This window comes from Anomalospiza imberbis, chromosome 13, assembly GCF_031753505.1.
Source record: "Anomalospiza imberbis isolate Cuckoo-Finch-1a 21T00152 chromosome 13, ASM3175350v1, whole genome shotgun sequence".
NCBI classification, from domain to species: domain Eukaryota; kingdom Metazoa; phylum Chordata; class Aves; order Passeriformes; family Viduidae; genus Anomalospiza; species Anomalospiza imberbis.
Genome location: NC_089693.1, coordinates 20,385,298 through 20,402,913, shown reverse-complemented (window position 1 = coordinate 20,402,913; position 17,616 = coordinate 20,385,298). Strand labels below are relative to the sequence as shown.

General features: G+C 38.3%; 1 protein-coding gene across 5 annotated transcripts in view; it reads right to left on the bottom strand.

The window, feature by feature from the left end:
• Nucleotides 1-1,094: 1,094 nt before the first annotated feature.
• The window catches only part of CIB2 (calcium and integrin binding family member 2), a 41,899-nt gene continuing 25,377 nt past the window's right edge, over nucleotides 1,095-17,616 (bottom strand). For 2 of the 5 annotated variants that reach the window (XR_011003919.1, XR_011003918.1), the window contains 4 exons: nucleotides 10,791-10,938; nucleotides 10,507-10,702; nucleotides 5,425-5,608; nucleotides 2,573-3,963 (listed from right to left, as the gene is read on the bottom strand). Coding sequence is in view for 2 of the 5 variants with exons in the window: in XM_068204449.1 (XP_068060550.1) it covers nucleotides 10,449-10,702; nucleotides 10,791-10,938 (402 nt within the window). In the remaining 3 variants the exon portion in view is untranslated. Of the gene's footprint in view, nucleotides 3,964-5,424; nucleotides 5,609-10,215; nucleotides 10,703-10,790; nucleotides 10,939-17,616 lie in introns of those variants that run through there. The other 3 variants (XR_011003917.1, XM_068204450.1, XM_068204449.1) reach the window with 3 other exon arrangements.

The window sequence follows — 17,616 nt, the reverse complement described above, 5'->3', positions numbered from 1 at the left end:
AAATTATACAGACAAAAGAGGAGAACATGTGTTTTGTACTTCTGTCTCAGACACACATCTTCCTAAGGACATAAACAATTATAATTTTATTATCTTTAATGTCTTCCTCATCAAATTTCACTCCATTGTCTGTCCCAGAGAAGGTGTATTGGGCAATGACATTATAAACTCTTCTTAATCTTGTTGTTATTTCTGCTCAAATTGATTTACTGGAGATTCTGAGCTCACAAGCATAATATTTCCCATCCACAACAAAAACTGTACTCTATATTCTGTTATTTTAGAATATAATCTTAACACATCCAAGTGTCTAGAATATGAGTTTTTTACAGTTTCAGCAAGAAAATCCCTTTTTCATTTTTAACGTACATTTCAATTTTCAGGGACTTTATCAAAACATATTTTTATTGATATGCTGTTGAGAAACACAAAACTTTCTCTGTAATTATGTACAGTTTTAAAATCAGTAATTAATCACAGTTTCATATTTTTGTTTGTGGCATCGTAGATTCTATAGAGTTCAGGGACATTTAAACTGCTAAATGAAGTTATGAAGTTATGACTTGCTATGGTGGTGTGGTGCCACCTTGTGAGGTTTCATCGTAAGTGCCTCTAACATGCACAAGGAGATAAAAATTCGTCCGAGGGAGAAAAGGAAGAGAGACTGTTCCTCTGTGACTGCAAGAAATTGCAAGAGATTCCAACAGTGAGCCTGTTGACAAAGAAGAGCGTGTGGTTATTGGTTAAGAAAAGACCATTCAGTATATTAAGATCACATTAAAAGGGCATGAGAGGGCACAAAGAACTGGAGCAAAACCTCAAGTACTTTCCCCAACACAGATGCAATTACAGACATGAGTTAATTCCACTGAAGTCAGCAGTTACTGGAGATTAATGTGGAAGTAATGTAAATCAGATTTTGGCCTGCGGGCTGTTGCAAATCTTGGCTTACAGTATTTCCTTAAGACAACAATCAATTAAAATAACCAAGTTATTTCTTACTTTTTGATACTGTTTTATTTACTTTCACAACTCTCTTTTTGTCCCCAAGATGTTTTAACTGCATAAAAATGAAACATCACACATACAGCTCGTTTGATAGATGCTTTAGGTAATGGTTTTAATTTTTCTTTGTCCATTTTTGAAAAAATATAGTAATGTCTGTTTATATTTAACAAATTTCTGCAATTCAAAGAGTATGTCCTCTTACTTTTGGGCCAAATCCAAAACTGTTTTAATCTAAACCTCTTTTACTGTTTCAGTTTCTTTCCACATGGCCTCATAGCTCTTTTAGAGTAAGGCTGGTTGAAGAAACACTTGCTAGAGAATCTGCTAGATTGTGCCAGTAATACAGTTGCCAAAGTCCAGCAGGTTTGGTACCTTGTGACAGGATTAAATTTGCATCCCACTGAACTACTCACTCAACAATCTTGCTGTAAGAAAACTGCCAGTTGCAAGACATCCAGCTATAGACAACTGTGAAAGCGCAAATACAAAGCTCTTCAGAAGTCCATCCCTCACCTTTGCCACCAGGTGCTGGAAATACCCACCACTAGGCAGTGCTGAAGGACTGAGTGCACAGATCTCTCTCAAATGCCAGGGACACACAATGTCGCTCCTGTTTTTGTTACAGGACATGAACATAAGTAAAAAAAGTAAAGGCAGTTAGGACAGCTGCACACATTTGTATCCGCAGTATTTTGCAAGAACACGTCTCTATGAAGAGGTATATTTCTCCACAATATGCTCCTAATTTCTTTTTCTCTTTGTTTCTCAGCTCAGGTGGATAACTCCAAGGTCAAACATCTGGCTGCAAGCTCACGTGTCTGCTAAGGACTTTGTGACATTTAGGTCAGGGAGGACCCAGGGAAGCAACACACTGAGCACTTCCAAGGCCACTCGTTCCTTAAGAGGGGAGTATGATATAACCCAAGAACAACACACAGTGTCAGGAAAACAGGAATTTTAGCTAAAAACAATCATAACAGAGAAGAATGTTGATGCCAAAAGGAACTGACCTATGTCATCAGCACCAGATCCTTTTTGTCTGGATAATCTGATCCCAAATCTTGCAACCTGGTATTTTACAAATGCATCCTAATCATATCTTCCTATACACCTCACAAGACTTCCAAGATTAAATGTCTGTCTTGAAATAAATTTTTAAAAAATTTGGCTGATACTTCAATTAATAGGAAGTCATTTTAACATAATCTCTCTTAATGCCAATGTCTTGCAAATATTTTGAATCGGCCAATACATCTAACTTAATCTGCTCAAAATGAAAAACAGGCTTGAATCTCTTTTTACCCAATCAGAACTGAATAGGAGGATTGATTTCTGTTAATTTTAATTTGAGTAAGGGACTTCAAGTTTAATTTCTTTATTTAAACAGAAATCAGTAGGAGGAAGCATTAAAATGCCATAAACATTAATGAACACGATAGCTCTAAGATATGTATTACAAATAAATGTTATTACTGTCATTTTCACTGTACAATCTCAGACATGTCTGTCCTGTATACCTTGAATATCCAAAATTTCCACTGAAACTTTTAATGTACACACATACTGCTAGAGAAATATTTCTTCTTTATTCATAGCATGTAAATCTGAACACCAAGCTACCCTGCAAGCTCACCACAAAGAAGAGTTTCTGAGGTAGACAGGCTTCACCATCCCTACAGAAATGATAAACAGGGTAGGTTCTCTACTTTAACAGTTTTCTATGAAACACATTTCATCCTTTGAAAGATTTAAATTTATAATAACTGGAATAATGATCAGAAAGGAAATTAGTATGTGGTCAGCCTAAAAATTCTCAAAGCACAACAGAATGCTTCAAAAGTTTTAATTGTGATGACCTTGATACAGAAACCATGTAAGTGACAGAGCCCTTCTATTGACTGTTAGAACAGTAATTAATACACATATGATTGTCTTCAGGTCCCAGTACCTAAACAATACTGGAAGTAAAAATAAATTTAAAAAATCCAAAACAACAACAAAAAAACCCCAACAAAAACATCTAGCTGATTTCCAACTGGAGAGGAAAGAAAAAGATAGAAATGCATTAATGCATTTTATGGGAGAGATTGCATAGCTTGTTCCGAAACAAAATATCTTTTCATGTCCTTAATAGTAGTTCTGTGCTTCTTCAATTTCTTCATGAGTTACAGATGACCATGTTCCTCCATTCAAGAACATTATCAGCCCATAGAATGAGTGAAATGCAGGAGCCCCTTTGAGAATCAGGACACAGTTTTAACATTTATCTTGGGAAGAAATGAATCACACACACAGTTATCATATACAAAAGGCAAATATTTCAAGTTTTATAAGGACACAGCAATCCATAAAATATTGGTTGAAGATAAGCACCAAACCCAGCAGTCGCCATTTTAGTGGCTGAAAGGCAAACCTGGGCTGTGGCTGTCTTCAACACTGGGAGCTTGATCGTGGCTGCAATTCTTTCACCTCAGGTATTTTCCATGCAAGATCCCAGCTGTACAACACAGTGATAGAGGCATCTCATTATTTAAGGCCCATGCTTACTTTCAAATACTCTTGGAAAACACACCAAAGCTAATCTCTCAGTTTTTGGGTTTTTTTCACTTTTAGGAGAAGTATTAAATATTCATAAATATAAAAACTCTGTGGAAATACCTTCAATAATATTCTGATTCTGACTGTTAAAAAAAAGGGGGGAAAAAAAGAAATATCACGATCCAACAACCAACCATCTTCGCCAGAGTGCTTGGCCAGCAGAGAAGATAAAAATGTGTCTGTTCCAAATATCCTGTAGATCACATGATGCTTCTGTCTCTTTATGGACCAGAATTCTTTCAGTACTTTCTGCTGAGTTCTAAGAAGCCCTCATTAGAGGACAAAAGTCCCTGGAGTGCCTGAGATTCAGAAAGGCTTGACTGGCAGAAACATCTTCAGATTCTTATGTGGAAAGTACTGCAAAAGAAAGAAAAAGATTAAGACATATAAACACATTTTTCACAATGCAAAAAAAAAAAATCCTTGAAGTACAAAAAGGAAGGTGCTGTGTGGAAAAAAAAACCAAACAACTTTCTTCTTTTGTGCTTTGAGAAGATTTAAATCTCATGGGAGAAAAATCCATCTTCTGAAAATGTTAGCTCAGGGCCCAAGTTCAATACTGGATTAAATCAAGTCTAAATTACCCAATTTATTGGCTGTAGAGCTGATGCCTTGTGAAAGCTGACCTATGTTGTGGTGCGTGTTTTTGATTGCAATCTGGCCCTAGCAGTCAGTTTTATAACCTCCCCTATTTTGTATTGTTATAGCATATTTTATTACCAATGGATCATTCCTTTCCCCACTGTGTTGTTGGTTTTGCCCTAGCTGTCCGTATCCCCAAAGATCTGCTCTTTTGTTCCCTGTTCCTCCTCCCACTGAATGTCAATCCCTTCCCATGCCTGCCCCTTTCTCTAGAAACTTCCCTGTCAATTTTGTATCCTTCGAGGCCCCATTGGCTTGTTTAAGTTGTTCTCCTCCCCTGCAATCCCCTCTTGGTTTAAACATTCTATCCCCGCCTTGTGTTCCTCCCCAGGTTTCTCCCAATTGGTTAAAGATTGTACCCACCCCTAAGGCCTCCTCCATATATAAGTTGGTGTGTGCCTTTGTTCAGTGTCTTTCTGTTCCTGACCCTCCTGGCAATAAAGACCTTTGGAAAACATACAGGAGACCTCTCCCCGTTCCTTGTCCGTGCCCTGGACGCAGTCCACCCGTCCTGTAGAGCAGCTGTGCCCTACAGTCACTGCCTGGATTGAACAGCTATCTGGGGGCAGCCCGCTCTCGCCGACGGTGTCGGGAGCCAGTTGGGCCGAAGAAATCTGGCACTGCAGCAGGCCTAGGCCAGAGGCTAGACAGAGCTAAAGAATAAAGCAGGGATTTATTAAAAGACCTCAATGGATCCACCTTGGGCAGTACAAAAGCCCAGCCAGGGCTACGCCCTAGATGAACCAAAATGGACAACTGGTCATGAGGTCTCACTTTTATAAGTTCTGGTCCATTTGCATATTGGAGTTAATTGTCCAACTATGGCTTTAGATTATGAAGCCCCATCCTGCTTGTTTTTCCTCTCTTCAGTCCACATTGTTTATGCTTTTGGGCCTGAAATTTGGATTGGTTGTCCTTGGTCCCAAGCTAGGAAAGGAATTGTTTCGTCTCCCTGCTTTGTGAAGAGAGCTTATCATCCCCTAATATGAAGCTCAGAGCTACACACTAAAGTAATACAGAATCCGAAAAATATTACAGCTAAACCTAAGGCATCGGAGCAGAGCTAAGTGTTTCCCAATGGTACTTTTGCTATGGCACAGTATTTGGGTCCTAACCAAGACAAATTAGGCAGGTGAAGTTGTTTTTCTTGTTGGGCCAGGAGATTCTAGTTGTCACCCTCTATTTGGTCTTTAATACAGGCAAGCAGCATGGCTGACAACTGCCACCAGGCTTCAGAAGACTCCTGAGCATCTCAGCAGGACAAGGAGGGGCAATTTAAAGAGGATGTGCTGAAACCCCACTGTCTATAGGCAGCAATCTGTTCAATGTCATGACAGTATCAACTGTTTTTCTTGATTGACTGAAATGAGAAGAGATTATGATGTATTTTTGTATGTAAATTTTGTAAGTTTGTTGCCTACACTGAAGGAAAACCTTTTTGGAACATTTGAGAGCCTGTAGACTTTCAGGATGCACACTCTTTGGATTTTGTTTTACCAAAAGAATACTTTAACTTAATTACGGCTATTAGATTTGAATCAGAAATTCACTAAAGGAAGCTTGTGGCATGTATTTGGAGGAGATAAAATTTCATATTCACCATGGTCCCTAGGAACCTTGTCTCTAGGAGCTTATTCAATCTGGGTGACAGTAAAAGATATGCTGTATAGCAGCCTGGCACAGCAGCCTAAACACTGTGAGACAAAGCAGATAGTGATGCAAATAGTTTACTGGCACTAAGGTTTTTTAAACAAAATAATTATAAATATTTTGTCACAATTCAAGAAATGTCTAGAAACTATATAAATCCAAGCTGTTAAAAGTTAACTCCCATGCAGGTAATATCTAGGAGCTAAAAATCCATCACATTGTATGTGAAAACATTTGAGGCATGATTCCCCCAAAAAATCTACACAAATTCACCTAACTGGAAATCAAATTATTAGGAAAAAAGTTATATTTTTATCAAAGTGTCATTTTGGCCTTTGAAGATTCAGCTTTTTACTAAGAAACACCTAAAATACTCTGAAAAAATACTGACAAAAATTATTTCCTCCACTGTTTCTTTGCTAAGCATCTCTTGCCAATTAGTCACTAGCTCTAATATTAGTCCTTAAGAACTAATTAATCTGCATGTTGGGACAGTCTTATGTATAGTCTTACACATTCCCTATAAGGGAGCTTCCTTTACTTCAGCATTTGGTAGGATTGGGGTCACAGCATCAACTAGTGGCTGGGCAAAGGCCCACAACATTTTCACAAATACTGCATTTCCAGTGTTTAATGTGTTGTTTCCCTGTCCGGTTCTGGCAGCTCCCAGGTATTACTAATGCCATATTCCTCTCAAACCCCATTACCTATTGTTACAGCAGGTTTCACCCTCAGGCATTCAAATAAGCTGAAACTTCCAGGATGATTTATAAAACAATTTCCTGTGGAAAACGTAACCAGTCTTGTAGAACAGAACACTTAGCTAGTGCCAGCTCAATCTGCCAATGCTTCCATTAAACTACAAGCGGCTTCTTAATGATAACAATTCTGAGTGAAATAAAACTACTGGGATCCAATTTTCTGAACTAGTAACTGTCCTTATCATTTTCAGCTTAGTTCAGCTTCTGGGAGAACAGCCAACTACATAGATGTTCCCTGGTTAATGATTAACAGTGTTTTCTTCTAGTCTGGAAAAAATTCCTCAACGACAGCAGTGCAAATCAAGCAACAGACTTTACTGCATCTTCATTTGTCTGACAGCAGCACAAAGCTGGCAAAGGCTGTCTGTAGGAGATTAAACCTACACAGGGTCATTAAGTAAAGGTTTGAGAAAGGACTGATGAGATAAGGAAAATAAGTCAACTTAGAGTGGATGAACTTCAGCTCATAGCAGGTCAAAGCCTGGATCATAGTGCCAAAGTTAATGCCTGCTGTGTATGTTAAGTAGGCATGATAATGTGACAGCTTAAAAAAGCCCCAGCATGTGCTTCAAAACTTGAGTGCATATTGCTATAAGAATCTGGCCTTCAAAGGTTTTCCACAGAGTAAAGAAGATATTCCTCCTCAGTAACTTCAAATCTCATGCCGCTGCTGCTGATCATTTGCAGCTGGATGAAAGTTCTCAATGTTTGTCACAAGTCAGGTGAGCACTGGTCCCACATAAGAGAGCAGACAGGAAAAAAGTGTTCTATGGCTTCATACAAGATCACCTGCTCAAGCAATGGCAGAGCCAGGGATAAAACTTAACTGCCTGGATTCCTACATTTCCCCCTTTCATGGTATGAAGAGGTGGCTTTGGTGGGGACAAAAGGAAAAGAACAGAGTAAGAAATTCTTTACTACAGGTAAAAATCATCTGAGGCCTTGCAAGTTATTCAGCATTTTCAGAAGGCTCTCATACAACATGCCAGGATGGTATTCTGGGATCAGATGTTCAGAAATATTGACTGCCCATGGCATCACAGCAAAATCCCTGCAAACTGCAGTTACCCAGCATCTGCAATTGCTCACTGGCAATCATTTTCAATGTGGCTATTGATTTGGTTCCTAGGCATTCCATTTTCACAGTTGCAGAGCAGCTGGAAGTGTAAATCATTAGACTCTTGGGCTTCCTTGAATTTAAATTCTGGAATGCATTCAACTGGGCATAAAAAGTGGAGATAAGCAAAATCAAATGAAATTGTTACTGCCTTTGGACATTGATGCGTTGGTATTTCTTCCACATGTCTGCTTAAGATTTCGAATGGCCAATTTATTTTAGGTGAAAGCATGTTTTCCTATCTTTTTGCAATAGTAAGAAGCTAGTTCAGTTTTCCACTGGCATATCGGATTGGCGATCTGCTATTCAGACACTTCCTGTGCTTTGCATGCTCTGTAGTACATTACCCAGTGAAGCTGCACAGCCTTGCCTGCCCTTTGGCTGCACACAGCCCAAGGCTTATCATTTAAGACAACCATTACAGCTGAAAACTCAGAAGAAAATGAGAGGCTAGGAACAGAGCTGGAGATTAATTCACAAAGATGTAAGAAAGCATTGTTTCAGTAAATGAATAGGTAATGTGTCCAAGACTGTTACTGCACAAAGAACTGGACTTTTTGTGGTGAGATCAGCTACAGGAATTCTTGTCCCATGTCACAAAGTCTGTCACATGCTGGCAGGCACTGGCTCCTGCCAGAGAGTGCTTGTTTAGGTTCAATCCCAGTCAGACTTTGGTGAACCTATTGTGGCATTAAACTTCAATGAATCCCATTCCAAAAGTCAAATCTATCTTTGGAATGCAATATTTACACAGCATTTTAAAAATTAGAATAAGTTCTTCAGAGGAGGAAATTCAGCATTAACAAGTATGTCAGTCTGTGATGCAGTGCATACAGGAAAAATAGAACTAATAATGTCCTAAAAAAATAAAATACTTTTACAGGCAAAGTGAACAGTAAATCACAGTAAGGCAGAGGTATCAAATCTTCCATGTAAATCAGTTTGGATAAAAGTAGTCTTATGACCCTATCACTTTCTTTTCCTTCAGCTGTTAACTCAAATTAAAACAGAAACCAAACTAGAGAAACTACACATTCTCAGCTCTGAGGCTTTTTCCCATTATACTTTCATTTTCCAATACAGCTTCAAAGACACATGTTGCTGAACCATAAGATCTGAACCATCAGATTCTTCAGAGGATTCTAATATTTTCTTTACATATATTTCCAGCTAAGAAATTGTTTTCTTTGTACTGTTATCCCCACAGAAGCTGCTCTTATATAGAAACTGCCTGGTCAGAGGCTCTAAACCAGTGTTTTGGTTAGGAGGTGGAAGGAGACCCTTCTTTATATCACCAGGAGCTCTTAGGCCTGAGGACTTCAGAGATTAATCCCATGACCCAGCTAAATTCCTGAACCCGAAAGGAAGGGCAAGTTACGATTCCTCTGGAAGCCAGGGATGCCAAACATCTACCTTAAATATGCACATTGCCATCTTAAACCTGAAGGAGAAATCTTGTCACAGACACGGATCCAAGTACATGTGTTTAAAGTGAGCAACTGGACACTCAGTCTTTCAATACTTGGTAGCCTCATCCTTTGATTTTATTGGTGCTCTCCAATTTCTCTTACCTAATCTATAGCACACATCTCACTTCATCCGACTTTTTACTCATCATCTTGCCCTGCTGAATACCCAGCACTCAGTAATTTTCACTCATTTCCTCATCTTCCAAAAACATCACCTAACTGGAAAAGAAAAATAATTGTGACAGTCATTCCAATGGCTACACTGCCAAACATTTCTCTCTGCAACTTTCTCAGAAAATGACTGGACTGCACAGCATTCTCAGCTTGGAATTCTCAGTTTGCAGTTTGCAAGCCTCTACAACACAGCAGTAAAGTCAGTCATGACACAGGAAACCTCTGAAACTGCAGCTTCTACTGAATCTTCAGATCTGCCTTCAATTGTTTACATTTGATCACTGTTCTCTACCAGATTTGTAGAAGCAGCACAGCCATTTGATTGATTAAAGGAAACTCTGCCTGATCCCAGCAGCTTCTACATGGCTAGGAGTATAAAGAAGATGTTTTCTTAGCTGGAAATATCTGTAAACAAAATATTAGACTACCTACTGAGCTGAGCTTCACCATAATGATGATATATACCTTGTTCTAAAGGGGTTTCTGTTGATACACTTGATTAGTCAAGGAATACCAGAAATGTATAAAAGACATTCACATTGAGTGTCTCCACTCCAGAAGGTGATGTTTCTCAAGGTTCACTGGAATCATGTGCTTCTGCTTTATTGTTGAATCGCTTTTAACCTCTTTCATCAGAAGTTTTATTTGTGAAAGAAATACTAGGCTGTGTTCTGCAGGACACTTAACAGTTCTTCAGAAAACACTTTCACAGCAAAGAGATCAATGTCTTTCCATGTATATTTGTAATCTGTATACAATATTTACACACATTCCTATCCAGACAGCTCGGATCCTTGCTATAGGCTGAATTTGAGCTCATAATGGATCAAAATATTTTCCTGAACTGCACCAAGACGGGTGGAGGAGCTGGAAAGGTGATCATTAAAAGTAATTGAGCTCTTAGTCTTAAGTTAGGAAAGAACTGGAATATGCCCTTGAAAAGTAAACTGAGTTAGGTAAGAAGTCATCCCCTAGTCAGTTCTCTAGTAAAATACTTATGTCTGACACTTCTTGCATTAGAATGCAAAGTCATATCCTAAAACAATACCTGCAAGTATGCAAGAGACTCTTTTTCTTAAAATAATACCTGAGAAAGTCTGGTGCCTTGGAAATCATGTTTTCAAAATCTGCAAATCCTAATTTCCCATCACCATCCATGTCAGCTTCTTCTATCACCTTCTCACAAACCAGAGTGATTTCCTCCGCTGTCAGCTCTTCCCGGGTCAGCTTATTGAGGGTTTTTTCCAAGTCTGCTTTACAAATGAAGTTATCTGTGTTAAAATCTAAACAATAGAAAAACCAAAGATCACCAAGTGTACCACTCATTTACTCCAAACACAGAAAGCACACCAGAGCCCCTCCACACAGTACCATAAATCTTAAAGGCATAGATTGCTTTAAGCTCACGGGGAGCCATTTCACTGAGCACGGAGAACATATCCACAAAGTCATTGAAGCTCAGGCTCCCCTCTCCATCTTCTGAGAAAGACTCCACAATCCTTTCTTTGAAGGGATTCTCCTGTGAAAGACATACATAGACTGGTGTTTGGAAGATGAAAAAACCTGCAGACTCCCTGATAATGAATATTTCATTGCATAGTTGGCTCTTTAAAGACAATTTTTCTTTTTTTTTTTTTTCCCCAAAAATGCATCAAAAAACTTACATTTGTATGCTTTTGCAGGAAGTTTCAGCAGTGATTGCTGCTGCATAGTACCACTTCTGGCCTTTTACTTTCACTGATACATGTCAATGTCCAACCTGTGGTTGGACTGACTAAAAATTCCAGAGATTTAAATGAAATGTAAACTCCACAGGAGATGATCCTGAAATCACTTCTAGCACCTTAGAATAAGACAATATTCTAAAACCATAAACACACAAGCAAGCGTAAGAAAACCTGCTTTATCACTATGAAATCCAAAACAAATGTTTTTACAGTAAAAACCCATCATCTTTTTAAGAGCTATACAAAACCCCAACACTAATTGGTAGCTGTATCAATAAAACTTGGAAAATCAATTCAATTCAGTTGAACATGAACAGAACACAAACATCACTTGGGCTGTGAGCAGCATCTCATTAAAGCTGTGCTACAGATCTTTTCTGAAGCCAAGACATTGATTAACATACTGATCCATAAATATATACAGCTGTGGTGTTGGCATATCAGGGTCACTATTTTTAATATTCATGCAGCATTTTGTTTGGCCTTTAAAGAAGCAGTAGTGTGAAAGCTCAGAAGTTCAATCATATCTCCATTTAATTTCTTTTTTTTTCCCTGTAAATTTAATTACCTAACAGGTATTCATAAACCATCCTATTATTTTAAATGAAATTTCAAAAACCAGCTATATTTGAGAGAAAAATGACCAGAAAATGTTATTTTTCAGTGTACTTTAATTCTTTCTTGATAATTCACACATAGAACAAAAGCATCTATAGAATGCATTTTTAGCATAACTGTGGTGACTAAAAAAGTAATGACCAGGACCAAGACTTTTTATGGACAGGTGAAGTAGGGACCACAGAGCCTTAGGCTCAGATGACAGCCCTTTAAAATAGTCAATACTAAATACAAATTCTCCTGCAAGGTTGGATGACCGAAGGAATCCACAATTGGGAACAGGCCTACGGATTTAAAAGGATAGGAGATTAATGAGTTCACAGTTCAGATGAAGACAAAACCAGGCCACATAAATGCAAATTAAGTAGAATAGAAAAGAGGGATTCCTAAAAAAAAAAAAAAAGCAGCCTCAAAAAGCAAAAGGGTCACATCTCTCTAGAGCATGAGAATGAAAAATAACACCCCAGACCCAGGCAGATGGCTGAGAGAACCTCACTGTAAAAGGATATGTAGTGATCACTCATGTCTCATGAATGATGTGTAGGTACAGCAGATGTGCATCTGTGGGTACTGCTCAGGTTAAAGCATCTCACTTAAATGCCTGGAAATATTTGTGGAATACACACATACCTGTTTGTGGGATATGCACACACAGACATGCAGGGAGGAACAATTGGTTCTGTTGTTTCAAACTGCCAGTTTATAAATAAGCCAAAGTGAGATTCATTTGGGCTGAAATATATGAAAAGGCCCACTTTCTTCCTAAAAGCGCACCAAACTATGGTGTGTTATACCTTTAATAATTGAGAATGCCAAACATCAGAATGGACATCAAAACATGTTAGAAGTTTATTTTTCATTTCTAAAATGCTGTATAGCTTTCTTTGGAACAAACCTGATGAGAAGTGTCATGGTAACAGTAGTAAACTGACATCTTAGAGGCAGCATTAGGTAACAAACTAGGAACAGACAGATGCAAATATCCCTATCAGCAGTGAATATCAAGCCCAGGACTTTGTGTTTTAGAAAGGCTGGGGCAGGACCTCACTGACTCAATAAGCATATTGCAGTTGCATAAGATGAGTTACTTATTTGGCATGTCAGAGGTCTTGAAAATACAGATGAATTAAGAATGAATTAAATGAACCTAAGCATACTTTTTAAGTAACTCTTTGCCAAATGGATCTCTAAAACCAAAACGAAAAATAAAATCTTTCCTCATATTGATTTCTCTCCTTTAACTTTCTCATATTATGTGTCTTCAGGCAGTATATCTGTGGCTTACACAATGGAAAGTATTAGCTTACCTTCACAGATACTTTTCACATCCTTTCTGTAATTTCATTACCTCTACTGTAAAGAACACAGATTAGGGTTCCATCATATTTAAAGGAAGAGCCATGGAGGAAGGGAGTAAAGGGGAAAATTACATTGTTTTTTCCTAGATTGCTTTCCCATAAGCACTAATTGTTGAAAAAAGATTCCTTTTAAAACTAGAAACTTGCACTTTTCTTAAAAAGCTTTTTCTGTAGTCTCATGATAAAAATGAGAACAGAGACAGAAACAATAAAGAATTGCTACAACCAAAAAACAAATCTGTTGTTTTACAGATTGATGTTGTTGCTGCAGTTACTCGAGAGAATCCTAAATGTGCAATCCATCTTTGCAAGGAACACTTCTTGTACTCAGATAATTGTGTTTCTGTGCATTTTAAAATCTCACACAGCATCTATTCCAACATACAGACCTATAACAGCTTACAATAGAACACAACCATTAGTTTTCTAACAAACTGTTTGAGGGTTTACTCCTGGCATTGCAACTAAATCACCTGTTATATTCTTCTGTCCTCTAGTTTCCATCCCATACTCTAGGAAAGTACTCTGGTGTCTTTTTGCCTTATCTGTTTTGTAGTTTGAGGAATTAATTCCAAGCATCTGATCCGATGCAGGCTGACTGCATTTTGGAAATAAGAGGTTGCAAGTGAAGTTCAAAGATAGGCCAAGATAATTAAGTTGGAGATACTGGAGAGTCATTACAAAATGCTACTTAATTTTCATATCCACAGAAACACAATGATGACTTTCCCTTTTGTATTTGAACATAAGTCCCCACTGACTTTAGAGAATATATTTAAAACCACAAAGCAGTCTATTCTGCAGACTATTGCAAGTCAGAATCCTTTTGGATCAGTTAATCAGGACTTTTTCAGCAATGGTAAAAACTAGCCTTTCTCAAACTTCAGAAGTTATTCCAAAAGAGAGGAAAAAAAACTGCTACCAGACAAACACGAATCTAAAAGTAGCTAAATTGTTCATTACCAAAACTCCATAGGAAAGACTGGTGCTTCAGAAGGGAAGCATAATAAGTGCAACAGCAAATTGTCCCTGGAGCAGAAAAAAGCAAGTTTTTTTGCAGGGTTTTTTTCTTAATTTTCTTCTTCCTCAAAATCAATAGCTTGGGGTTTATGTGTCTATGATTATATTAATGTCATGAAACTTCTCTGCAGTGCCTGCAGGATACTGTTTAAGAAATTCCTGCAGAAACCAAGGCTAAGACAGAGGTAAATTGGTAAGCTTGTGTCTTAATAGAAAAGACCATTTTGCTCTGTCAGAAAGCAGACGCATATGAAGTCCAACAGTGACTCTTTACTGAAGTCACAACAACCAAAAAACCAAGGACTCCAGCTGCATACAGAATTGCTTAAATATTACAGAACCTACCAGCACCTCATGGGAAGATAAGGCATTGTGACAAGAACTGATTCCTAATTGTGACAGGGAAGTGTACAGACAAGGCTGCAGGCCACCGGGGAGGTGCAGGCCTGGGGTTCGATGCAGAGAATACAGCCCTCGCGTATGACACTTGGAGCACACACAGCTGAGATGCTCAGATAAAGAGACTTCAGAGAAGCAAGGAGAGTGGTCACAGTAAAGTTTTGCTCCTCTGAAGGGAGTAAAACATCCCATCATAACTAGGAACATCTAACAGAATGCTGCAAGGATGTTGAGATGAGCTGGAGGCAAAAATCAGCCAGAGCAGGGCTGGGACTTTGCTCTGGCATTACTCATTGCCCTTTACATGGAAAGCTCAGGTGTCATTGCCCAATGCACAGAAAGCTCTGAACCTAAAGACTCATTGAAATCACTTCTAAAACCTCATCCTATTAACACTGTGGAAAGTATTTTTATTTTGAAGCAACTCGCTTGCATTCACTTTTAAACTTACTACAAAGAGGGTGTTAACATTGGCTCTGAAAAGTGCAATGGAGTCGCTGTTCCCTGTGTGTCCTTGCTGGCTCCCGGCTGGTTCCTGTGCCTGCTGCCCATCCTGTTTCAGCAGTGGATTTATGAACTACCTACCCCCCCTGTGCAGCTTATGACAAGGCCTGCAAGGATCAATGAAGTTCCTGTGTGAGCCAAAACGCAGGAAGCAACAGACTGTAAAGTGAGTGAAACAAAAATGGTTCCCCTCCAGCAGCCCTTTGCTGCCCAGCTCTGGAGAGAAGGATTGCTCTGCACTGCAGTGCCCACAGAGAGCCCACAGTCTAGGAAAGAGGCAATCTGGGGTGTGGGTATGGACACCCACCACTGCTATCAACCACAGGGGTCTCTGGCACCAGGTTACATTTCCACCTGCAGCTCTGTGGCAATGACAGCTATATTGTGACCAAAATCAGTTTTAATTTGAAAAAATATCACTTTTGCTTTTTCCCTGGTCCCACACTAAGCAGTCCATATCATGGCTACAGTTTTGCTATATTAATTACTGCAATCTCACAGGTGTACCAATGCCCCTAAGTTAATTTATTAGACTGGTGCCTGTGCAACCAAGACTGTGAAAATTAGAGAACAGAGACTGCAATGAAACTGATGGAGCAAAGTAGCTCTGTTAACTTCAGTGTAATGGTAGACCTAATCAACTTAAAGTGCCTTCCCCTTCTTTATTTATTTATTTCTTGTCCCAACTTTCAACTTTTCAGAATCAGGAGTTAATGAATAATTCATTACCAATTAAAGAGAATGACCATCAGCATTTTTTTTCCCCTGAAACACAAAACACCTGGCTCAAAGCTTTAATGCATAAGGTAAAGCTCTTCCTTTATATTAGCAGAATCTAATTTAGAAAAGTGCATTATTGATTCTATCCATTTGTCAGAACCTGCAGTGGTATTGAGCTCAACGTTGCCAGTAACTAGAAATGTAATGTGTATATGAAAAAAGCCAGGTGCATTGAAATTAGCACTAATTTTATTAGAATTCAATAGACCTTTAGGTCATTTATTTCTATTTTAAGAAGTAAATGTTGTCTTTGTCTTCACCTTGATGAAAATTTACCAAAGAAAGAAAACACCATAATGATTTGTTAGGCAGTCTGGTCAAGTTGCAAAGGTTAAAGATTTTTTTTCTTAGTGTATGAGCTGAAGTTAGTACCTAGGTCGCTTCAAAAATAAACTCTTGAGGAAAGACTCTCTCCCCCTCACCCCCGTCTGCACAGGTGCCCACACGATGCTTCGTGAGCAAGATGGACCCCAGTTTACAACAAAGACCCCAGGCATTTTAACATCTTTTAGTGTCAATGCTTTGAAAGAGTTCCAGAACATCACCTAGTCTCCTCTTACTGGGATTTCACTGGAAACAAGCTCAGTAGCTATTGAAAGCACTTTTCTCTGTGATTGCCCAGAATTTCTGAAATAAAATGAGTGGTTTGCAACCAATATTTCTAAGGTTCTTCCACAGACTTATGAGACCTGAGAGAGAATTTGTATAAAATTCAACACTGAATTTGTCCTGTTACTTTCATAAAGTCAAGTTCCATTACCTGGAGACATCTTCTAAAGCAGGGTCAGAAAGCCTCACAGACTTGTGGTGCTGGTAGATAGATTATGATCCATACAGGATTATGATTCATTCATGGATGCCTCTTAGGAAGTCTATCATTACCATCTAAGTTTGCTAAGCTAGTATGATATGCTCCTGTATCTCAATCTAAATATGATCCTGTATAAAATTTCTGGTTTGTATGTCAGCTTCAGTACCAGGCCTTCCATCTCAAAAGTTCTCATAGAATGAGCTGTTCCTTAAGTGTTCAATCCTCTATCACTGAAGCCAAAAAGACTCTGCGTGATCATAATTTCTCACTTTCTTTTCTAAGCTTAGCCTTGATTTGTCACAAAGCAGCTCTCAGCTATCTAGCAGCTAAAGTCTGAGGAGTCAAAGAACTGTGCCAAAGGATTCATGTTGTGCTATCAAGATCTCAGAGACGATAACATAAACCCTAAGGAATACTGATGCCATTAGAAAAAGCATAAATATATTTTGCTGAAGAAGCCCATGTTTACTGTGAAAAGGAATTCTAAATTATTTCTCAGCTTCTTCAGAAACCCAAGCTGTCCATAGACATTTGCCAAATCAGAGTCTGAAGAATAACTGAAGGATAAAAATTTGCCGAGGTTTTCTATTGAATTAAATGCTTGTGTGTGTTTAATGTTTCCATATGAAATGTTTAATGTTTCCATTTATATGAAATGCTGGCTGAATACTTTTTAACATACATACATTAACAAAATGTGCTTCTTGTTCAATAAATTATATTATCCCAGAATCAAAGTTACAGCAAGTGTGGTAGAAAAGGAATAAAGAGTTCTGTGAACTTCAACTTGAAATTTAATTCAAATGTTTTTCACTTCATGTTGACTTAGCGTCCTCTACAACAATTTCTAAAGCACGGCTTCTGTTTGTAAAATATCAGATATTTGAAAAAAACATACAACATTAAGGAAGATTTTCTAGATCATTAAAATTAAGTGGAAAGCCATCAATTACAAGGTTTTTATAGCATTGTTCTTAAAA